This window comes from Echiichthys vipera (assembly GCF_963691815.1).
Source record: "Echiichthys vipera genome assembly, chromosome: X".
NCBI lineage: Eukaryota > Metazoa > Chordata > Actinopteri > Perciformes > Trachinidae > Echiichthys > Echiichthys vipera.
Genome location: NC_139825.1, coordinates 24,139,100 through 24,164,377, shown reverse-complemented (window position 1 = coordinate 24,164,377; position 25,278 = coordinate 24,139,100). Strand labels below are relative to the sequence as shown.

The 25,278-nt window shown below is 39.1% G+C and overlaps 1 protein-coding gene across 1 annotated transcript in view; it reads left to right on the top strand.

Annotated features, from left to right (window-relative positions):
• LOC310965960 (guanine nucleotide-binding protein G(i) subunit alpha-2) overlaps positions 1-24,952 on the top strand; it is a gene marked incomplete at its 5' end in the record, with an annotated part of 38,213 nt that extends 13,261 nt beyond the window's left edge. The window contains 8 exons of the mRNA XM_083939719.1: positions 13,426-13,468; positions 15,464-15,605; positions 19,420-19,580; positions 21,470-21,598; positions 23,642-23,771; positions 24,067-24,220; positions 24,357-24,549; positions 24,835-24,952. Of these exons, the coding sequence (XP_083795845.1) occupies positions 13,426-13,468; positions 15,464-15,605; positions 19,420-19,580; positions 21,470-21,598; positions 23,642-23,771; positions 24,067-24,220; positions 24,357-24,547 (950 nt within the window). The 3' untranslated portion in view covers positions 24,548-24,549; positions 24,835-24,952. The remainder of the gene's footprint in view (positions 1-13,425; positions 13,469-15,463; positions 15,606-19,419; positions 19,581-21,469; positions 21,599-23,641; positions 23,772-24,066; positions 24,221-24,356; positions 24,550-24,834) is intronic.
• Positions 24,953-25,278: the final 326 nt, after the last annotated feature.

Sequence of the window (25,278 nt, the reverse complement as noted above, 5' to 3'; positions counted from 1 at the left end):
GCTTCTGTTTTCACACAGTCTCGGTTTTAAGATTAGTGGACCTGCCAAATTAAGTAAAGAGATGAAATTGTTATGATTAGCACATCCTAATCTGCAATGGCAGCCAGAATTTAAGGAGTTACAGTTATTAGAAATATATCAACTTGTATGTCACAGTGTGCTGAAGAATGCGTCTTCACATGCAAACTACGCCTGTGCGTCAAAAATCCATAAGGGTATATTTGCCTCTATAAGGATTATTTTTCCTTAAGAATCGTGGCTAAACGCGCTTATCACACTTTTTTACTTTTTAGTCCGCTTTGGACCATTCGTCCGGGCAGGTGTGAACAGAGTAATTGCACTCTTATGCAGAGTAATGGCACGGCCCAGTTCAGTCAAAAGATTTAGAACATGTTCTCAGTCCTGACCCAAACAAACTGTGAAGCGGTTTATTTGTGTTGTTAACGTGATCCGACTTCGATTCTAACCCAACTATGAGGTTTAGTTTGAGATAAAGGGCTCCTGTAGCGATGTAGTGATGAAAAGAAACCAAACCAAGGGGGAAACGGAAAGGTTTACAAACTCATCAACTGATTCAAACCAGAGCAAACCTATAACTAATTTGCTCTGTAATGTTTTATTGAGCTGTTTGTTCAAGTGGGACATTTATCATTTTGGAAAAAAATAATTTAAATGGAAAAACTGGTTCTAAACTTAAACATGTAGTTGGTTATAGGATGACATAAATACAAGATATAGATATGTTGGCGATTTTTCAGTAGGGCTAGTCTACACTGACTTTTTTTTGCGTATTTTATCTGGCTGCTTACTCTGCTACAGTATGTTTAACTGTGCAGGAATGACAATTTTTTGGTGTTCGCACGGCAAGTGTTGGTATCAGTGATCAATATGCATTTATTTAGTTAGTGTAATTAATAGGGACTCTAGCAAGGCTGAGTGCATATTGATTTTGTTGTAAATGACCCATGTGATTGGTGCTAATTCTGTGTGATACCTGATACAACATCCCTTCAATCAGAGATGACAGAATCAGAGAGGTCCTCTTTCAAAACATGAATCCTGTTATTGAATAGTTCATAATCCAGTATTTAAATTTAAGATGGAAATCCTCCTCTATGAGGCAGTGCTTTCTATCATGACCTGTTTTGATTGGCAGCCATCAGATACCCAGTAACCATTGAAACTGCAGCACAGTAATCTCTATAAACTTATATCTGCACATGAAAGCAGAAAAACACAGAGTAGAGAGCAAGAAAGGTGGAACGCATTGACCAAAAAATGCAATTTTGGGACACACCAGCTACAACAATTTAGCTTTTCATTGGCTTTTTGTATTTGTATTTGTATTTGCATTCATATGCAGATATTTGTTTATAGAGATGTGCTGAACACCTACAGAAAGTATCGACTCTCACTGTAAATAACAACTGGTGCTGCCAGAACCCCAGAAATATTGACTGTTGGCCCCAGGGACTAAATCATGGTCAGACTGATAGCTGATAAGTTCCAAGACTGAGAGCACTGTTTCCATGGATGCTTAGAAAGTCTTTATGGTCACAAAAAAGACAAGAATTTACTTAGGTTTTACATATTACATTTGCTGATTCAAAATGAGAGCCTCTTGTTGAAGAACAAATCAACAATAAAAAACAGTCCACTGCTGTGATTTTAACCCTTGTTTAAATAGAACCAATTACTTATTTTGGAACTTTAACAGTTTTTATTGTGAGAGTAAGTATTATAGTTTGTATAGTTAGATGCAAAGTTACTATGACTTGTAGAGCGTGAATTTGTGCAAAAGTTTCTCTTGAAGGTAATATGAGCTCAACATTTTGCTCTCTGCAAGTGTGTCTGAGCCAAGGATTTCGATAATGAGTAGAACAGTGTCAGAAAGCTATCCAAGCAGATATCCCTCTAACTATTTCCATATTATCTTTGTAAGCTCACTCTTTTTTTATCCTGAATATGCAGGGTCATACCTGAGGAATTAGAAAGTGGATATTGGTGGCTCATCACAGGGAACTGAAAGGTTTATGGAAGTACTAATTATAATAAGAAATGTCAAAACTGACCAGTGTCTCACCTTGTTTTTGGAAATACAGCAAGTAACTTTTAGTAATAAATGTCTGTCTTCTTTCTAGTAGTCTGACCTTCATGTGGTCCACTTATCTGAAGACACATGCCATGTGGTGAAATATCTCTGGTCAAACCATTTGGTTTTAGGTGGCTAATGTTAGCTAATGTTAGCTTGCTTGCTAATGTGCTACTACTGCCGAATCGCTAGCTAGCTGACGTGGCAAAAAACTGCCTTAACTGGATAACATCAGCCAATTCAATTAAAAAAAAACAAAAAACATCAGCCAATCCATCTAGACTTTTGGGGCTTATCTGACATTTTAAAATGACCTTATCGGCTACGACGGTTAAGAAGCAAGTAATGCCAGATCCATGCAGGATAGCTAAGTTACGGCTAGCTGGCAAGCTGTGACATACTTTACGGCCCCACTGACTTGTGCTGTCACGACTTTGTGCTAGTCAAATTACCACAGTACATGGCTTAATGCCCTCCCTATCCAATTTAATTTCTATGTATCCAACACTTGACATCATGAAGTCTTAAAATGTAAAGAGTGGATGTATCATTGATGAACAATGACATAATGTGTTTCAATTGCCTGTAGAAAGAAGAGGATTAGACAAAGAATGCTGCCTTGTTTCACATCATGTGCATGTGGTTTGCTGAGGAGGAGGAGGATGATTTGCCAATGGTGACTGCAAATGTTGTATTGGAAAGGTATGAGGCAGTCAAGAGCAGTGCCGGTCACACCTACCCCCTACTTAGGCATTCATTTAAAGCAGGATGGTTGATGGTGCTGAAGGATGCACTGAGGTCTAAAAGGATTAAAAGTAAAGGCGCACTTGCTTCTGTTATTAAAGGATGTAATGAAGTGTGACTCTGCTACAGTATACTCCTCATTTCAGCTCAGGGATCTTTCTCAGGCAGCACTGATCGATTGCATTGCATACATAATCTGGAATTCACATTACAGGCTCCCTTATGTTTCTTTATGTTCTCACGGATGCTCTTTTACCCCAGACTGTACGAGTCTTTAAAATCTACATCTGTTTCTTTTCATTTGCTAATTGGTACTTGCAGAAGCGAATCCGATGATTAGGGTAGCAGATATATAAAAAGCTGCTAAACTATCATCACATCGTTTGTGTCTGACACATTGTGTTGTGCTTGGTGTGCTGCATTGATTTTTTTCTTCTAGAGAAATACTGCAGTAGATTCAAGATGCTCGTTAGCAATTTTGAGGATTGTGGGATATATATTAAGCATCCAGGTCACATAAATGTGTCAATACTGCTTGTGAGCACATGTAACACAGGATTAAATACTGTTAACATTGACTGCACAGTCGGAGTGCAGAAAGCATCCTACTCTGCAGAGCCAAGCAGTGAAGCTCCACTGCTCGCTGTGAGTCTGATGACCTACTTTTCCACTCCAGGCGTTAACATACTGTACCGTATCCAACCATGTAAAATTCCTCCGTCGCTTTCCACTCTGCATGTGAAAAGGGTTGGGGGGATTGGGGAGAGGGGGAAAATGGCTGCTGCCTGGCTGCCTAAAACACCTGTGCCACTAGAACCTGCATGTAGTGATACAGTAAGCTTAACTAGGTCTTTGTTCCTCCTGGCTGCCTGAACCTGTGGAGTAGCTTCGTGAAATAATTCAAAGACTGCTGCTATCTGCAGGCTAATAAAAGGAGGATAGAGACAGGCTGGACTTCAGGCCGGGTGGAAAATAGGAGTTTTTTAATAACAGCCTGCTGACAGAGTGTGTTCTACTTATGTGCTTTCTCTCTCACACACACATAAATAACCATAACTTGTATCCACTTTCACAGACAACCAAACAATTTAGTGAATGGTGTAATAAAATTGCTACCTAAATGATTTAGGTGACAATGTGCCCTTCCTAGCTTCCTGCCCAGCAGTGGGAATAATCTAAGAATAGTAAGGTTTGTCCTCAATTTGACAGCTGGCTTTTTGGTGTATAATGAGCATTATGTTGTCACAGATTGGCTGCAGTGTGTGTGTGTGTGTGTGTGTGTGTGTGTGTGTGTGTGTGTGTGTGTGTGTGTGTGTGTGTGTGTGTGTGTGTGTGTGTGTGTGTGTGTGTCTGTGTCTGTGTCTGTGTGTGTGTGTGTGTGTGTGTGTGTGTGTGTGTGTGTGTGTGTGACATATGTGGCAATGAGCATTATGTTGTCACAGATTGGCTGCAGTGTGTGTGTGTGTGTGTGTGTGTGTGTGTGTGTGTGTGTGTGTGTGTGTGTGTGTGTGTGTGTGTGTGTGTGTGTGTGTGTGTGTGTGTGTGTGTGTGTGTGTGTGTGTGTCTGTGTCTGTGTGTGTGTGTGTGTGTGTGTGTGTGTGTGTGTGACATATGTGGCCGAATATCACTTAACTTGGCTGAGCTTTTCCTGCTCAAAACAACTGCCTACTCCTGCAAAACAATGTAACGGAGAATGGTGAGAATAAACCAAAAGAGTTGAGGTGTGGTCTGCAGGACCGAAATAATTAAATCAATATAAACACTGATCAAGGAGCTGTGCATCCTGCTCAACTATATACCGGACAGACAACTTTTTAATAGAGCAATGGATATATTTAGTGATAGAACACGCTGGAGTCAATGGGGAATCATAATGTTCTCACACACACAAAAGATGAAGAAAACGTGCATATTCAGTGGCAAGTTACATTTTTGGCTCTGTTTATTGTGCACTTTTGTCCGCAAGTAATTAGACTTAATACTGCATCCAGATTTCATAAAATGCTAGTCAACACCAACCCCATATACACTCACAGAAAGTAGAAAGAATATTGCTCCTGCTTCAACATATGCTGCACAATATTAATGTATTCCCAGATGAGCTTCCTTATGGGTCAGGAAAAAAACTGTACTTACTAGGGATGCACCAGTTGTGAAATTATGGATCGATACCGATGCTTAAAATAGCTATTTGGCCAACACCTGATACACTATTTTATTTTTATTATTAAGTCCCCTTTTTCTATCTTCATAAAATCTTTAAATCTTCATTTAAAAAATCTGAACTGTTTTAAAGTTATCATCATCCCTTTCTTACACTATCTTTGAATGAGCGCAAATTAAATCATACAAATTCACAAAACAATCTTTAATGTATCCTTCTTTCAAAAAATAATTGCTTCAAAAGTATTTTTAGCTGCTATACAACTAATGTTACTAACTCAATGACAATAATTTTTCAGTACTTACATAGTACTTACATTTTTTTTTTACTGTAAACAAAAAACACAAATGTGCATTGCAGCCTTTCACCTCTACCAGAGTTATGCCCAGTCAGTGGCTTCTTTTCGGCAGCTGCAGTAGCAGCATATGGTAGTGCACAGCTGTCCTAGTGGGGAAGTGAAAAAGACAATTAACGGTCACTGCCATCAATGAATGCTATTTTATTTTCACATAGGCCGATGGCAGTCAACAGGGCTGATGAAGGCCAATACTGACGTTCTGCAGATAAATCGGTGTATCCCTTGTACTTACAAATGTATTTAGTCACGTCTGCTTGTCAGCTCCCTGAGAAAACATTGCCACAGAGCTTTAAATAGAAACAGCGTCATTGTGTTTTCTGCTCAGTATCATCAACGCCCAGAGGAGGTAAACCTTTTAAATAGCTGTAAAAGCCAGTTGGATGTGAGCAGTCATGACACAAACAAGGAGCAAAGGAGGAATTGTATCACAGCCAGGCCAGTGAGCCATTCTCCCATGGCAGTCACTCAGACAGTAGATGGTCTATGACATGACGCGGACATATGCTGTGATATGTTACATCTACACAGAAGAAATGCCATAGCAGTGGTCTGTATGACACAAAGATGTAAAACACTTGATAATAGGCTTCCCAAGGATGCTGTGATTGTTTTGAAATGGCAGAATCAATTTAGGACTTTGTTTGTGTGTGTGTGTGTGTGTGTGTGTGTGTGTGTGTGTGTGTGTGTGTGTGTGTGTGTGTGTGTGTGTGTGTGTGTGTGTGTGTGTGTGTGTGTGTGTGTGTGTCTCACAATTTTGTACAGGCATTCATAATTCCAAAGCAGCATGAGGTTGACATTTTTCATTTTCAGTTAAATATTTCAGCTATTGGATGGACTGCCATGACATTTGGAATACACATTCAAGTCACCCTCAGGATGAAGTGGAATTACTTCTGTGACCTAGCGCCTTAGCACTAACTAAGATGGTGCACATGCCACATGACGACACAAGCATGTTAGCCCTGTTAGGCCTACTGTGAGCGTATTAGCATGCTGCTGCTGCTAGCATGAATCTCAGCTGCATTAGAAACTGCCTGCTATGCAATACGTACTGATTTGGCCATAATATAGCTTGTAGTATGCAGTATGCAAACAATGTGTCCCACAATGTAAAGTGCTGGAACGGTCACAACAACGGTCACTTCTGCTTTCCAAAACTGACTTAATCTGGCCTAGCATACTGCAAAATAAATTGATTTAACAGTTTCATACTACATACTAGCAACAACGAAGTATGCGGGAGGCCTACATGTCGTATGTAGTATGTAGCATGTAGTAGATAATGCATTTGTCTGTAGTTTCCAATAGGCACTTTTGGATATAGCCATAGTCCTGTGACTGTCAGAGTCAGAATGATGCTGCTTTCAAGAGTGTGCTGAGTGTTCTTTGCCTGCCGCCGGAGCAGGACCTCACTCTTACCTCCAAGTCAACTGTGCAGGTTGACAGGTTTAGTTTTTCTTTGAGAGTTGAGTTGAGTTTGAGTTTTTCTTTTTTAATTGACCTTTTCTGGTCAGTGCCCTTGAGATGAGTGGACAGCCTTTGTTATATGCATAATCCAAAATGTGACATTTGCTCATCTCAGAGTCCTGAGAGAAGCACGTATCTTCCTCCACACAGTTTAGTTGACACCGGTCCCAACTGTTGTGGGATATCTATGGATCATGTTGCAAGACCAGCTCCTACTGCCCATCCAGGAAATAAGTTTGTATTGGATGGGATTTCAAATATCCCCAACAACTGCAAGAAAAACAAAGCCCTCTCTAACTTTGTATCAGATATTTTGAAACAAAATCAACAAAACCATATCAGATGTGTATTTTTTCATGTCCATTGTAGGTCATATAGGTAGAATGTAATGTAAGTAATTGGGTAGATTTTTAAAAGCAAATAAAAAATAATAAATAATGATTTCTAATTGCTCTGGGCTTCCTTTTATTTCTGTACCATTATTTCTCTTCGAGATACATTTTATGATCGAAAATTACCTAACATTGTCAAATAACAGCCTATAAATGTGAAACACTAATTTTGATTTCAGTACGATAATTAGATAGGGTTCTTGGGAAGTAAATATATTAACTGGGTCATTTAATGGAAATGTTTTTATGAACTGTTTGCACTGAGAGTGTTCTATAAAACAGTCTGCCGTCCTGAGACTTACTTATATTTGTATTTGCTTGCAGTAAAGTAAACCACTAATCTGCTGGCTGGCAGTGAAGTGACGCTGAAAGCAAGAACAAAACAAGTGAATGCCTGCTACTGTTCACTGAATGCTTTTCAGCTCGAACACTCTAAATATTAAGCCTCCATTACAAATCTCGCTTTTCATTCTGTTCGTAGTTGCTGAACTTGCGGTTGAACCCTTTATTTATATGCAAACTGGCAGATAACCTGTTGTGAATATTCATGAATTTACCAGGCACTCGTGTTAGTCCTCATCCCACCACTTTTTCTCTTAACCACTGCCCTCCATGCTCACATGCTGGCAGTTTCCCTGCATCGTCATCCTCCCCCTCTATCTCCTGCTCATTTGTCACCTTTACTGCCAATGCCATGTGTCTTCTTCTTTAACTGTCTTTTAATTAAAGTATTTTCTATTCTTGAGCTTTCCTACATATCGTCCTCCATCTCATTCTGTTTTAAATTGTGATTAATTACATTTAGGATCTTTTAAGTGTTTGGTGGATGGATGCTGGTTTGTCTATTCTCAGTATTTCAACACTTCGCAGGGTTAGGGTGTTAGCTTTTCCTAAGGGAATCTGTGCCCTGTGAGCTAGACCAGAGCAGTTTCTACCTCCTCCCTGTTGTAAGCAGCTATTCTCAATCTTGGTCTTAAGCTCATAATCAAAGCACTTGGATCAAATGCAAGCCACAGAAAGCCAGGTGTCACCGACGCTTTTAACTACAGAACAACTCCTCTTTCACTGCAGCCCTTGTAACTGCTAGATGTAGACCTGTTTCCTCTGAAAGACATGAAGTCTTGCTGCCATTTTGACAAATAGCCTCATTAGGAGATCCAACACATCTTCATGAGTGTTTTGACAGTTTTTCGAGGACATGATCCCTCACTGGCTTTCCACTTTCAAAAGCAGTTTTTTCATGACCATCAACTCTGGGAAATATACAACAAATCAGGTCCGGTTGCCCTTTCACGCATGTAGCACCCAACAAGAGATTGTCCATGTCATACATGTTCTCACTTACACCAGGTGATGCTAGGGTAGAGCGTACAGGACATTTTCTTTGGTGTCTTTGTGTAAATCACCCCTATTCTCCACCCTCATACATTTGTTTTTGTTCGTTTTCATGCCAGCCACATGAAAAAAAAAAGTCATAAAAACGCATTACTTGCTGTGAGCTCTGCCACATGGGCTCAATCTAACTTAATACACTTTTTTCGGACTCTGAACTAGGGAGCTAGCAGGGTAAAGTATGTTTCAACTGATTCAGGCATTTGCGTTCTCACACAGCCTCACGTACAGCTCCACTGGGTATTGTCTACATAATTTCACTGCTAAATTAAAAGAGGTGTCAAGCTAAGTAAGAAGCATTGCTGCAAGGGTTTACATTGTTAAGTGTGTGTGTTTTTATGCTTCATAACATTTTTTTTTACAGAGAATGGATTTTTGTTATTTCAAAGTTATGTAGTAATTACATAACAAGTACAATAGAGTAGGTCTTCATCACTTGTTTATTTTCTCTTCTTACTAATAATTTAGCCAGTTAGATATCATAATTAACTATCTTCAAATTCCAAGCAATCCAAACCTCAAATATATTTGTCTTAACAGTGATATAAAACACACATGCAGCAAATCCTCACGGAGCTGAAATAACTGACAAATACCTTCCACAATTAGTTGATATCAAAATTGTGGCTTTGCATTTCCTGTCAATTTACTCATCAATTAATTAACTAATTGTTTCAGCACTGAAACAGATAAACCAACCCGATTCACTGCTCTTGTTTATAGCTCAGATGTAGATGGACATGTGTGGACCGGTTGACAGGTGATCGACCTTGTCTGCTGTGAGGTTCTGTGTGGATGTCTGTGTGTTTTCCAAGTTTGGGATATCTCATCATTCCATAAATGGAGGCTTTGTATCATCAGCACTGGTTGACTGGGACTGCGGCCAAGTTGTCATTGATGTGAGTGGGCATGTGAGAGTATTGGCTGCGTTCAGAGGGATGGTTCGGTTTTCTGTAGCCTGAGCACTTGTGATCCTCATGCTACAAATCGTGTTGTTATCATTGTTGTGTGCTGTGAAAACCAACTCAGGGACAACTATGAATAGTTGGGGTTGGAGAGGCAGGGAGAGGGGGGGTTGCATCGCCTTCTCATTGCCATAAAGTGATTTTGTGTGTTGCAACGACATTAAAAAGAAAGAGCTTGTCTTCCCTGCCAGAACAGGACATAGAGGGGTCTTTGTGATACTATCTGTCCTCGTTGCTGCTCCAACACCGTGGCAAAACAGGGTTTCATGTACGGGGGATACATTGGTTCTGGATATTCTGCAGATTGAGCCGTAATAGCTGAACTGAATGCGCACCTGACATTTAAAGGGAATGGGGGATGACACTCTGATTGGTTTGATTTATGTTATGCACAAAAAACACCCATGATAAATAAAGAGACTAAATACAGCCTTGTGTCTTACTTTGTGCCCAGATTATGTGCCCTTTAGCTAGAAAAAGTGAAGCTTGACACGCTTTAAAAGAACTTAGCCCAGATGATCCATGCCTTGCTTCGGGGTGATTGTCCCCCCTCCCTCTTCCCCCGCAGCCCAGGCCCTCTTGCACTCACATTACTTTATCCGAACCTCGGCTCGATTGCTTCTTGCTTATAGACGTCATTACCCCTCTGGGTTTTTTTGTTGTTTTTGAATATATTCATCTAACCAAATCTACAGTAAACACTCAACCTCCGCATCAGAACACCGCAAACCATCCGGATGTATCTTTTAAAATGTCTGCCACGATTAACAGTCATAAATTAACAGATATCAGGACTCCCGCCAATGCCCATGCTCGTACACATGCGCATGCTCGTACATGTGCATTATCCGTGCTTTACAAAAGCCCACCTCTTTCAACTCACATGGGTCAAACAAACTAGACTTTAGCCGTGAAGTGTGCTTGGGCATGGTACGAATGGACAGTGTGAGTGTGCACTTAGACTATAGATCATTTAAATAGGGCCCTTTTTATTTAAACTCCCAAATATCTGTATCTGCCTCAAAAATCGTTTAGGCTAGGCTCTTGAGATCATTCATACTGTTTGTTTTTTTTAAATCATGATTTATGATCAATACAGCCATGAAGATAAATTTAAACAATAGGTTTATGCTCTGTGCCCTCTGGCTGCAGAGACAAGATGACCTGATTATGTAAAACCAAAAGCCAATCCAAAAGTTTTACCCAGAAGCAGCACAACAACACTCCCCGTACCTCCGAAAACACCTTGAGCATGAAGAATGAGGGTACACTTTTATTTTCCACTGCTGCTCACAAATGTTCAACTCCCTTTGGACTTGAAATATTAATGGATGAGTTTTATTCTGGAGTCAGGAAGGTGACCTTCATGCATATGTGTCCACAGAGAGACTGATTTTCCACTTTCCACCACCCACATTTTATTCTTTAACAGGACATTTTTATACAAGTGCTTATAAAAAGGATCCTGTTTTTGTATATTTTGTTCCATATGTATCTCATTAAAGGAAACTTTGATGTTCCAGATGGAAATATGTGGCAGTCTAAAAGAAGATACCTAACCAGCCCTGTGATAAAACATTGTATTCCTAGATGTAGGGTGGCAAATTAATAGAAGCAGCAGCCTAGTTACATAATTTAATACTGATAAGATTAAAAAGTTTCTACCTCAGGATTCACTCAGGTATAAGTTGGGAACAAAAAATTATCAAAGAGAAAAGATGAAAATGAACCTGAAACTTACCAGAAATAAAAAATATTAATTAGAAATAGTAATTATGTTGTATTCAATTGAATATGGTTTTGTGTGTTGGGTTGTTGTATACCTTTTGTCACACATCACCTGCTAATCCAGCTGCTAGGTATCTGTTAGAAAAACGCTTGACACAAGGACCAGTTCGGAACCAGAATCAAGTTATTTTAAAAATTAAATTTATTCCTGTACAAGAAGAGAGCATAGTACACATAACACTAGTGTCTCATCATGCTCTGAGGGCAGTCCTCAGAGCCAAGTCATTTTAATGTGCAGCTGAAACAGTAATGGTTGTCATGGTGATATGTTTAGAAAACAAAGTAAGCTAAAACAAATGGGCTTTTCCCATTGCAATCGCCGACCCTCCTCCCGACTCCGCAATACACTGTGAGAAAAGGTCCCTTTATTAAATACAGCCAGAGTTCTCACATATAACTAACAATAACATGTCGACTTTTTTCCATCAGTATCTCTCTGCCTTCATGCCTGTCTAGCAGCAAATCATGAGTGACAGCTCATATACAGACACCCCGCCCTTTCCTCTACATTCCTCCCTCTCTCTTCGAAAAGTGCTGGACGTGTGTGAATATAATCAGTGTTGACAGCACTGCTGGTCCCACTTGCTCCATCAGGCCCGGGCTAGGCTAATGTTTGTTGGCAGGGCAGGGTCAGATGGCGTGAAGGGACAGTGTCCTGACAGCACAAGGAAACTGCCAAAGACTTATTCATTTCAACAAGATAACAAGGGTTAATCAGCGAAGAAACAAAAACAAATAATGGTGCATGATGACTTCTCTGTCAGGCACAGAACATTTTTACTTAGCTTTCTCTTTAATGATCTTAGTTTGTCATTCTTGATGCATCTTCAATTCTTTATTTTCGATCCACACAAGTGATTTCAGCTCACTGACTGTGCATACTCATACATTTTTTTCCACCATGTTTCAGATCATATCATAAATTCCTGGAGTATTCTAAACTAATTGTTAATTTCAGTTTTCTGTTGATTGCAGTTCATGCCACTATGAAAATTAAAGGTGCCCTGTTGAGTTTTCTTGTACATAAAACACATTATTTTTAAGTTCAGTGTAACCTACCAAAACATATTTTGTAATACATTTTTTTAATGTTCTAATTGTGTACATCTGCTGTGCATAAAGATAAATGGCTTGACCGCTCCCCAAAAGTGAGGTGAAGTCAGAAATCCCACCCCCTCCATGTTAGCCCATGGGGCAAGTCAAAAAAGTCGTCAAATCATTTTTTCCCAAAGATCATTTCTGTAATTTGTTAATTTTTCTGATATGTTTGGTTTTAGTTATTTGATGCTTAAAAAAAAAAAAAAAAACTTCATGATCGACAGCTGTGATTGGTCGGATCGATCGGCTGGGTGCATGGACGGGATTTCATACACACACCATCTTTATATACAATCTATGATACATTCTTGTTTGCTAGTTGTCAGTCTTCTTCTTCCTTGCCTATGTTTAAGTTTAATTGAGCGTTGACACCACTGACTGTCAATCATAAGAATAACATCAACAAACAAACAAAACAGGGACCTACTTGTAAAATCACTGATCCATAACAGTACCAGTGGTATCTTTTAAATTGCAGAGATCAGATTAGACTTGATAACAGATTTGATAACGTTGACAAAGCTATAGATTGTGAATAACTCACAGTGATTGATTTCCTACCTCAAGTGTCAAGTGTTTTTCAGGGCTCACTGAAGTGAATAGAAACCAATGTCTGCCTGGAGAGAAAAATCAATGGCTAAATCTGTGGTATGCTTTTGAAAATATATGAAATTGTACTAAATAAATTAAAACATGCAAAGCCTTCTTGAAATGATCCTTCTTTCATCATGCACTTAGCACTAGTTGAGAAAAGTATTTCTATCATGACCTGTGAATGTTCTCATTTGTCCAGGCCATTGTTATCCCCAAAGCAATTTCAGTCAAAAGCAACTGGCCTCGGTTATTTGTATTCCTATCATGAAGCATTATGTCTTTAAAAGCCATTAGATAATTAAAATAAACTTTAATCCATTAACAAAGACGACATGATCCTTTATAACTCTCCTCTTTCAATGTTCCAACAGGCGCTGGGGAGTCTGGGAAGAGCACCATTGTAAAGCAGATGAAGTAAGTTACAAAAGGAATCTTTGTTTTACTTCATTTATTTTGCCTTTTACGTTTGACCCAACAATGGATTCTCCACCTTAGAAATTTGTATTTTCATCCGTCAAACTTGACAAGTGATCCATTATATGATCCACAAACTAACCAAACCTGAACAAAATCTGGCCACAGGCTGACATTTTACAAAAGATACACGTCTTGATAAGATTTGTTTGCAAAATAAGTAAACTGGGATAAGGAAATGTGAATGTTAAATCTTGATGTGTTTGGCAAGCCTGTAAATAATCAGAGCTCAAACAAGAGCACACATCTAAACTATTACACTTACTTACACCTGATGAGTCTCTGCTCACTGACGTTACCAAAGCTCACTGATCTTATCTTGTGCGTTTGGCACACACACCATGTTAAAATCATCAAATTATTGTTCGATAATATAGTTGACTTCCTCCCATGTGGTTTCAGTAAAGCCCCTCGTGTTTGTTACTATCTTTTATTATTGCTCATACCACAAGAACAGTGTGAAGAGTTTGTGAAACAGGAGCTGCTGTAATACCTGTGCACCAATCAGACAATCAGAATACACACACACACACACACACACATACACAGAGGAGCCTAAATGGCTTAATAATTCACATTCCTTTGGGCTGGCCAGCCATTGAATCCATTTTTTATGAGCTTCAAGCAAGAACACTCTGTCGCTTTTTGAAGCCAGGTTATTACAGGCGTAAAGGTAAATCAGCCTGCATGACAGAAACACTTGCCTATTATGTAACATTACACATTGATGTATCCTGTGTAAACATGACATTGCAGGAGAGAACGTTAGGAAAACAACTGTTTTATAAGAAAGCTAAAAAAATTAGGCAACTATTTGTTTTCTTTTGCATCATCAGCACATTGATAAAAGCAGAAGGCATTTTTACTTCAGAAGTAATGCGGGGTCATCTCAGTGTGCTCTGTCTGCACTTCCCTCTGCAGCCTGATGAAGTCTGGTTGATTGTATGTCGGATGCATAGACACAAAGTTCCCTCACTCTCAGGATCTGAGTAATAATAGAGGTAAAATCATGATATAGCATCAACTGAATGCTGCAGAATAACAGCAGTTTTACTGTGCGTTAACTGCAATGCCACGCACCATCCTTCACAGCATGCTGATATGATAATTGTGACGTGAGTGTTCACTATATGTTTCTTGGTAGACGAGGTACTGTAGCAACTGCAGAGAGAAGTGCTGCTTTTCAGCTTAATTTATAACCGTTTTTGTATGTTCAACTTTATGATTGATGCATTGAGGAATTTTTCTGAAATAGATTGCTGACAATCAGTTATTAGTGACTGGCTGCTGTGAAATATTAACAAAAACAGCTTCCATTAGTCACCACAGTAATTTCCATTTATAAAGCTGGTATAACAAAATACTTTATTTTAACAGTGGATCAACTGACTATATGTATGTGAATGGAGCTGCTCATAATGATAAACCCAGAGGATGAACACTGCAGTTTCCCTCTGCTGTACTGGGCGTTTAAGTGTGTATTAAATCACAAAGGACAGACCTATCCTTTCAAGGTCCCATATTGTAAAAAGTGAGAAACCATGTCTTTATCTTTTTATTGTGAAGCAGGTCTTGGTGCTATATAAATACTGTCAAAGGATCAAAGCGCTCAATCCAAATAAACATTTACACAGCCTGTATTCCAAAACTTTAAACGAGCCGTCAGGAACTCTGTATGATTGTGATGTCAGATGCAAAAGACCTGGAAATGCTGCAATCAGAGCAGACTGGGCTTTCTCAGGAAGAGGGCTTAAAGAGACAGCTGCTTAATTTGAGCCTTTCAGACAGAGAGTGAATATAGTCAGACAGTATGAGAAAAATAATGTGTTTTTAACATTAAATGATGTAAACATATATGTAGAAGCCCAAAATACAAGTAGTATGGGACCTTTGATGTACACTTTAATAATTGTTGCTTTTTTTTTTCATTCTTAGGATCATCCATGAAGATGGCTACTCAGAAGATGAGTGCAAGCAGTACAGAGCTGTGGTTTATAGTAATACCATCCAGTCTATTATGGCCATTGTTAAAGCCATGACCAGTCTCAAGATAGACTACAGCAACTCTGGCAGATTGGTAAGACACATAACCAGACAAACACTTAAACACATCATGTATTTGTTATAGCATGACATTTCTGCATATATTTTACATCGATATTTGTTATTTTTATCCTCTTGAAACCCACATCCGATGGCATAAGCATGAGTTGACCACAAGCAAGAAAGACCCAGTTCACCCACAAGACCAATCATATATTTTGCATAGAAAATATGTCGAAATCAGTGGTTTTATAAGAGTGAGAGCAGAAAGCTGACCAGCCAAAAACAAAAAACAAACATTGTGTGAGAATGAAGTATTCAGTTGGCCTTACTAATCATGGACAGATCTAGATCCCCCTCGGGCCACAACAAAACAAAGCCTATTTCATCAGCAGCATCTTGCAGTTGTATATTCTGTGCAGTCCTTAAGACTTATGCTTGCTCAGAATTTAAATCACACAGAATTCGCTTTTGTTTCTACAACACACTGTTGCCCTTTCACTTCCTTTTTGTTTCAAAATAACAATGGAAAAAAAAAGAAACAAACATTTTGCTCCCTAACATCTCTGTGTTCCAGTATAACCCAGTGAACAAATATTATTTCAAGGCTTGGACGCCTCTGGGAAAACAGGTTTTATTTCTCAAATCATGCCTCCTCTTGGCAATTCATGTTCAGTCAATAACACTGGTAAGCTGCGCCAAGCCAAATGTTGTATGATGTGATTTCCAACAGCACCTGTTCACAGCTCTCTTTTTCAGCTGTAAAATTGCTGTTGGTACTAGAAACTAGAATACAGTGTAATGCTTCTCTGAATCCACCTTTGTAACCTGCAGGGAAACAATCCTTGTCTTCCAGACCTTACCTCCACCCCCTTTGAATCTGCTCCCTCCCTCAAATTTGTAATAGACAGAGAAGAGAGGCTGTAAATGCTGCTACAATGGCACTTGGGGCTGTTTTGGAGATTGGGTTTATTCAAAACTGCTAGCCAGACACATTTTAACAACATATTTACTTTGCCAGGTGCCATCTGCAGTCTTAGCAATAACACAAATTAGTTACTTGTTTTGAAGACCTTACAGGTGTCCAAGAATTGTAAGAATTTAAATAATCTAAATAACTGTCCAAGAATTTAAATAACTGTGAATAATTTTATGTCTTGCTTGTCTGTTTCTTCTTTAAGTCTGGACTAGCATTGCATCCCCAACCTCTATTGACTGTTAGTTAAACCTCTACCCACTGATTGTCCAATCATAGCTTAACAAATCTATAGGCATCTCAGGCCAACATCTCCATGTGTTGAAATAGTGTTCATGGGGACTTTAATGAGTGCAATACTCATGAGGAAATCAGCAAGCTAGCTGATGTTAGTTGAAAAATTGAACAACTTTAGTCAATGCCTCATCCACATACTCTCGTCACAGAATAGAAAGCACATTGCTATCACTGGACAAGAGACAACTTTGTTTGGGTTATTTTCTGTAGCCAGTTTAGTGTGAAAGCATGATGGAATTAGCAAGTTTTAGCTAGCCATTCATCTACTGTCTGTCCAATAGCTCTCATCGCAGCCAAAGTCTACTCATATCGGGGAGAGATGGCAGGGACAGGGGGGTGTGCCAGCTAGCTAACCAGCTAATGTAACCATTATATGAGTGGACTACCACTACAGCTACTATCTGTCCGGGCAGATAATTCTGTTATCCATGATCAAAACAATCATACTAATTACTTTCTAATTAATGTATTGAACGTTGTTGTAACATTATAATTGGCATTTTGTAGATTAAATCCATAATTAATTAGTCTAAACAACTTCATGAATCAAAAATGAAAATAATAATAATAATTAGCACCTCTAATTAACACACATTTACAGAACCTCGTCAGTGCAGCTTTTATACAGAAATATATACAGACAGATAAACCCTGCAGGCCTGTACACACAGACACATGAAGACACACCATCACCATCAACAACAAAAGTCACAGCTTCATGCAGTGATCCAGTCTGCTCCACCCTGTGTAGACTTCGAACAAGTTGTCAGTGATATCCTAAGTGGCCGAATGTGTGTCAGTGCATTTGATTTCGCATTGAAGCCAGTGTATGTGTGGTGTAACTGAAGCTGTAATAAAAGGATTTAGGACTCTGCTGTGGTCATTAGAGCAGAGTGGATGGACTTTTCTTTTTTCCTCTGACAGATCTGTCAAATGGTATGTATGTGACGATCCTCTCACAGACACTTACACATGGCAATTAGTGTGCTAACTTGCCCATACATACACACTGCAGCACTGAAGGACACGCACACACGCACACACACACACACACACACACACACACACACACACACACACACACACACACACACACACACACACACACACACACACAGGCTGTCCATGTGTACACACATGTATGCACATGCACTTAAAAATGTACATGAATGAAACTTAAATGTGCACACATCCACAGTATTTGCTGTTTACTTTGGTTGCAGGAGGAGGAAAAGTTCCAGCAAATGTATCACATTGCCAGTGATTCACTGCTATATATATAACTTATCCAATAGTTGAACATAAAAAAACTTCTCTTTCATTTTTGGTTCGTAAGCTCAGCAGTTATGCTGCAATAAAATACCACTGGAATAAAACAAATTGACAACAATGAGACTATTTTTTAAACGTCAAAAACTCACTAAACTGAACTGAACTGAATTTTCCTCAGGATAAAGAATTGTAAGTGGTAATTGTTGCTTACCAAGAACAAGGTGATTAAACATCTATCGGCTGAAGAAAAGCCATTAAGAATATAACAACATGGCCATCCATAAAAGGAGTGTAGATGTATTTGCTGCCTGACAGGGAAGCAGGATAGGACAGATAAATCTCAAATGTGACAAATGCACCCACACAGTAAAATGTGTGAAGTGTATTCTTCATTGTGAATCCTTCCTTTATTTCCGTGATGACTACATTCATATTCAGAACCCTTGCAGACAGAGAAACAGCCTGTCCATCAGCCAGATACTGACCAGTGAATAAATGTTGCTTTTTGCATTTTATCATATTACTCATTGAGAATAAAGTTTGGAGAAGATTCTTGATATCATGTCAACAGGAAGATGGAGAATTGAGAAAAACAAACAGCAGGAAATCAAAGCACGGTCTGTTATAGCAGCCCTGAGTGCTGATACCTTGAGTCACATCAACATATCTTACATGTGCTCAGCCCATATTGGCTAGCATCTGCTTATCATAGGTTTCAGTGTTATCATCATCACATTATTTGCCTACTTTCAATATCTTTGCTTCTTTGGCACTAGTTCGGAGGCACAGCCCCCCATGAAAACACTTTATTTATTTAACCTCATGTATCCAAATTAGAGTAAATTAATAGGTTTTCTATTGATAATTCTTAGGGGGTTGTATTTGTTTTATAATTTTTCACAAGTCCATCATATTTTATCTAATGTAGTCATCATTAGATCTAATGCCTTCATCGATATCAAAATGTATGATCACTGTGTCCTTAAAAAAATAATCACAAGCCATGAGTACATTGAAAGAGTTACTAGTCACTGTAGTTGTTCCTTCTGTCCATACTGTTTGCAAAAAGATCCCTTCTTATAAAATAGTCAATACAAGAGATACCTAACCCTTTCAGTGTTATTATTTGAGTGCTGCACTGAGATAGATTTTAAATGTCAACCTATCCTTTAATGATGCATTAGTATTTCTTCAATCCATATACAAATCTATACCTTGGATGTAGCAGTTTTTATGTATGTTTTGGCAGTGACCTCTTATTGTAGCTATCTGTCCTGTCTTGCATCCTTATCGCCCCCTGCAGGACGATGCCCAGCAGCTCTTTGCCATGTCTGCAGCTGCTGAAGAACAGGGCATCTTTCCTGACGACCTGTCCAGCTTGATCAAGCGATTGTGGGGCGACAGCGGAATACAGAGTTGCTTTACGCGGTCACGAGAGTACCAACTCAACGACTCTGCTGCATAGTGAGTGGGAATTTGTATGTGCATTTTATAATGTGATACCACTTTTTTAAGTTCAAGTTAATATTTGTAACATTCAAGCTGTTATTCTCAACGTTGTCCTCACATATCCTCTTCTACTTGTGCATCAATCTTTATCCAATCTGCTCCTGCATATGACAAAACTCTTTCACCACTATAAATGCAAATGTGGTCAAGTAGGAAATCTGTCAAATGTACTCTTTTTTTCTCATCCTGCATACCTGTTTGTAATTTATATGAGAAAGTAGTTTTACAACTGAAAAACTGCACTTGCATGTTATTGTCAAGTAAATAAAACAGCTCAAGAAAGTGACAGTGAGAAAGCTGTTCAATATCCCTGCCATTATGGATGTTGGTCTATTTAGCCATTTGACATATGAACTCTGGACATTATCAGGAGAATCAGCTCGTGAGATTGTTTAGTGTTTCCCTTTCACCAATGCAGCATACAACATGAGATTATTTTCGTCAGATGCCTTCTCATTTACTGAAAATATTGTTTGGCTTCAATAGAGGCAAGAGGTGAGCAGCAGGAAAAACCTGCCTTAATAGTTTTTCTTGAGGGATGAAAAAGCTGTGTTGGCCTCATAAGCCTCCAAGTAAACTATGAGAATTGAGAATTGATAGTTATGATAATAAAACGCCAAAGTGACCCCTTGGTTGGCTCATTAATTATTATTATTTTGTGTATGTGACACTCATGAATAATCATGACTCACATGGATAATGAGATATTTACAACTGAAATGCTGGATATATATCTCTTTCTGTCTGTAAAGCGATTGTTGACCGGTCCACTAAAGTTCCCAGCTGGCCTTGGATGATGATGATGCAATGCTTGTGTCAGTGGAGCAGGTTGTGAGAAGCATGTCAAAGATGCTTCCACACTCCCATACTAACCAACAGTCTGTTATAAAACAGAGAAAATGCAAAAATGGATTGAGGGAGAGGGAAAAGAGTGGTTAACTGAGAACTTAAGTGAACTTAAGATAGTGAAAATAAAATAAATGCAACCAACTTGATAAATGTAGACAGAGATGACCTAGTTTCCTTTGTTTGAATCTTTTGCATCTCTATGTTCAAAAGTTTTGCAAACTTGCAAGTAACAAAGGCCATAGTATCTTACTTTTAAGAGGCAAATCAAGGTGATCACCTTGGAATTTTGTATTCTGACAAATCACAGTATACAGTGTATATATACAGTATATATAAATAATCTACTAATAATCTCACGCCCAATGTCAGCTGGGATGAGCTCCAGCCCCCTGCGACCCCATTAGGGTTGAAGATGATGGATGCTGATGAAGATGATGATAGATAATCTTTTCGTTCATACATCAGACTGACTAAATTGGAGCGAATCAGTAAAGAATATGCATGTTGCCATAAAAATCCTACAGCTAAGAATAGCACATACGAGTGGGTCTAGTAGTGAACCCCTGTGGTGTCACATTCGGCCAATTCACATGGGGATTTATTATGTGAATACAGAGCATGTGCAGAGTTGATATTTGGCATCCACACTCTGACCTCATCTCAATCCCCACAGGCATACACCAAGCAAAGCACAGCAAAAATTATAGTGACAATAAAGCATTTATCACCCCAAAACTGCATTAGATACAGAGCGTTATATAGGTGTTACCTGTACAGACAGTTTCCTGTTACAGGAGAAAAGATATATAGTATATTCAGATGAATGAATCAAAACCCAGCAAAACCACCAGATATGCAGCAGGACATATGTGCAGTGGATAATATTCAAACTCTCTCTCACTCTCACTCTCTCTCTCTCTCTCTCTCTCTCTCTCTCTCTCTCTCTCTCTCTCTCTCTCTCTCTCTCTCTCTCTCTCTCTCTCTCTCTCTCTTAGTTACCTGAATGACCTGGAGAGGATAGCTAAAGCAGATTACATCCCCTCCCAGCAGGATGTGCTGCGAACTCGGGTCAAAACTACTGGCATCGTGGAGACTCACTTCACCTTCAAGGAACTGCACTTCAAGTAAGGCCTTGTAGCACTGACCTGGCATCAATGTTAATGGACTTCAGATACTTTGGAAAAGATATAAATTCACTGCCACCTACCACTCTTACCCTGTCTAGTGTTCACCAAAACAAGCGCTTTTAGCCATGGTCCAATGAGAGAGTCCAGGGAACTCATAGCAACTCACCCACAGTGAAAGGGTGTATTTCACATTGAGTAACCTCAGAGGTAATATGAACCCCCCAGTGTGTGCACTCAGCTCTGATGCTCGCTTGTGGTGTTATTTGGTGATACATAAAAAACTGCCAGTTGTAAGTTCGTCTTACTAGCCACACAGAACATGACCGAATAAAACATGACTGTCCTTGATGCTATTTTGAGAGAGGAGCGAGGCAAAAACCTAGCTTGGATATTAAAATAAATGCGGTCTTTGTTATCATACTTTTTAAAATTAAATTAGACCCTATCATTGTAAGCACTGACATCACTGTAATTGCTAGACTGTTTTTTATCCCTACGTTAAGAGCATCAAAGGGCGTCTAATCCCCCCCCCCCCTCCCGACTAGAAATGCACAACTCAGCTACATAAAAGCCAAATTATACTAGCAATTAAAAACTTACTTATGATGATGGCACTGAGAGCTGAGTAAATAAAGTAGGTCATTCCCATTGTGCTCTTGCTCAATAAAACCAGAGCTTTATATAGTGTTAACATTTGAGTGTGTCCTTGATGGTAGAATATACTGTAGGTCTTACATAAAATATGCCCTGACCGTGTGTGGGATAGTAATGGATGTATCGATAGAGCATGTGCAAGAGATACAGCAAGTGTTTAAACATTTTATAACAGGACTGAAGCAGATTCAAGTCTGATATATTGTATAGGTGATTATACAAAATGCGTATTATAAAAGTTGATCTTGGTTGTTTTGTTTCTCTGTTTTTTGGTCTGGAGCAGTGTATAAAATACCTAACACTTTATAAAGCCGCTAAACAGATCTGGATGATTTTAAAAAAAAAAAAATCGCCACATGGCTCTGATGTGACCTGTTTCCTGATAAACTCTCTGATATTTACCTTGTGTCACAGCCTCAATATTTGCCCTGAATAATACATGGAGGCAATCAATGAGAAGAAAGTCACATTTTTTAATGCTGTCCTGTTTGCCCTAATTAGTATGGGAAGGAAATACTTATAGATATAGAGAAGTGCCATCTTTTGAAAATGGCTTAAAGGTCCAATATTGTAAAAAGTGAGATGTCTTTTTTATTATAAAGCAGGTTCACAGAGAAATGCACACAGCCCAGCTTCAGTGCCATTACTGCCATTCCCCGGCTGTAATTAGAGATTCCAAAAGTGCAGATGTGGAAAACCCGGAAACACTGACCAATCAGAGCAAACTTTTTCAGGACTGGGGCTTAAAGAGGAATGCGCTAAAATGGAGCGTTACAGACAGAGGCTGAATACAGGTTTATTCAGGCAGACAGTATGAGAAAAAGATGTCTCTTCTTTTTAAAGATTATTTTGGCAGTTTTTTCAAGCCTTTATTATATAGGACAGACAGGACATGGGGTGAGAGAGAGAGAGAGGGGGAGACATGCAGCAAAGGGCTATGTTCTAGTAGAAACCCAAAAAGTATGAACATGAAAATCAGCATAATATGGGACCTTTAATTTAGATTTGTTGGGGTGTCTGCTAACCTGAACATTTGTATTATCAAAATCTGGCAGCTATCCTGGATGTAGTTGGCTGTCATCGCTTCAGCTGTCTGCAGAGTTTTCTCACCTCTAACAGTCTTCGATCACAGTGCTCAGTTTCCCCATTACCCAGCGCTTATATAGAGGCCTGCCTGCCTCTTGTAACCCTGCATTGACGCCTTTGCGTCATTTATCAGTTATCTGACAGACGTCTCTCCACCACTTCTGATCTGAAAGCAGTCTCATGAAAATTTGTACATCCAAGGATGAAATGTCACCATTACTTTTTTATTTCCTTTCTTCTTCACTATTATCTTGCCTGAACAGTCATATCTCTATCTCCTTCGCTTCATCCCCTTTTCAGAATGTTTGATGTGGGAGGCCAACGCTCGGAGAGAAAGAAGTGGATCCACTGTTTCGAAGGAGTCACAGCCATTATTTTTTGTGTTGCGCTAAGTGCTTATGACCTGGTGCTGGCTGAAGATGAGGAGATGGTAAGGAAAAGGTCACCTTGTATTTCTTCATCTGGATAGATAACTTAACTTTACCAGCTTTATAAATCTGTTTTTTTGGCTCATTGCTATTATTAGATTGTAAGGCATTACAAGGCACTAAAATTTAAAGTGAATTTAAAGTGAGAGCTTAGGAGAAAGTTGGCCAAAAGATGCTCTGAAGGACCCCCTCTGCACCTTACATTTAAAACATTGAGCAACATTGTCCCCTGGTGGCAGCTCTGATGCGTTGTGCTTCAGTGGAGGCCGTAAACCATAAACCTTTGCTTCTCTGTAGAACCGAATGCATGAGAGCATGAAGCTGTTTGACTCCATCTGCAACAACAAGTGGTTCACAGAGACCTCCATCATCCTCTTCCTAAACAAGAAGGATCTCTTTGAAGAAAAGATTACTCGCAGCCCCCTCACCATCTGCTACCCAGAATACACTGGTAGGTACATGGTGCTCTAAAATATTCAGTATAACACAGACAGCTGGCAGAGTGCCAGCTTACTAACAAATCGCAACACAAGAAACCATAATCTGTCCTCTCAATAACAAATCGCGTCCAAACTGTCAATTCCCAGGAGCCAATAAGTTTGATGAAGCAGCCAGCTACATACAGACCAAGTTTGAGGATCTGAACAAGAAAAAGGACACAAAGGAGATCTACACCCACTTCACCTGTGCCACTGACACCAAGAACGTGCAGTTTGTGTTTGACGCCGTCACTGATGTCATTATTAAGAACAACCTGAAAGACTGTGGTCTTTTCTAAAGGTAGGATAGAGGGATGATAAAATGTAAAATATTATCAGCTTTAGTAAAACAAAAAAGGAAAGACTAGGACAGCACTCCAGTATGACTTCTTAATGTTTCCACATGGATGTTTTAGGCAAGACGCCCTTCTTAAGCATGTATTCTGGCAATTTCACAAATACACATGATAAATTAGTAAATAAGTAAATTCAAGTCCTTATGCATTAAGACGATGAAATAATAGCTTTTCTCTCATTCATTTTATTGTATTTGTTTTGTTTCTTTGTCATCTCTTTGTTCATGCAGGATGATGCCCGGCGCACACAGACTGCATGAGACACTGCAACAGCCATGTGATGATTACTGCTTTTCATAATGAAAACCATAACAGACTTGATTCCTAGAGGGGAAACCTTAAAGAACTCAACAGTCACCGATTTGCAACCATCACATTCTCTGTCAATGGTGTTAATATTTTGTTTTGATATATTTCTTACTGATAAGGGGTTCTCATACTATTCATACTGAGTGCCTGTAAATAGATTTGACCAGGGATCCACTTATTGGTTTTTAAATTAGATTTGAAACCTAAATTATATTATCCGAGTGGCTTAAGTGCAAGATAATTGTTGGAAAAGAAAAATGTATCATAATAATAACCCGTAATGTATTATGTATATCTAAATGCAGCAAAATTAAAGTATTTTTTCATCCTTAATAGGCCTTCAAGGAGCAGTTTGAGAACCACCT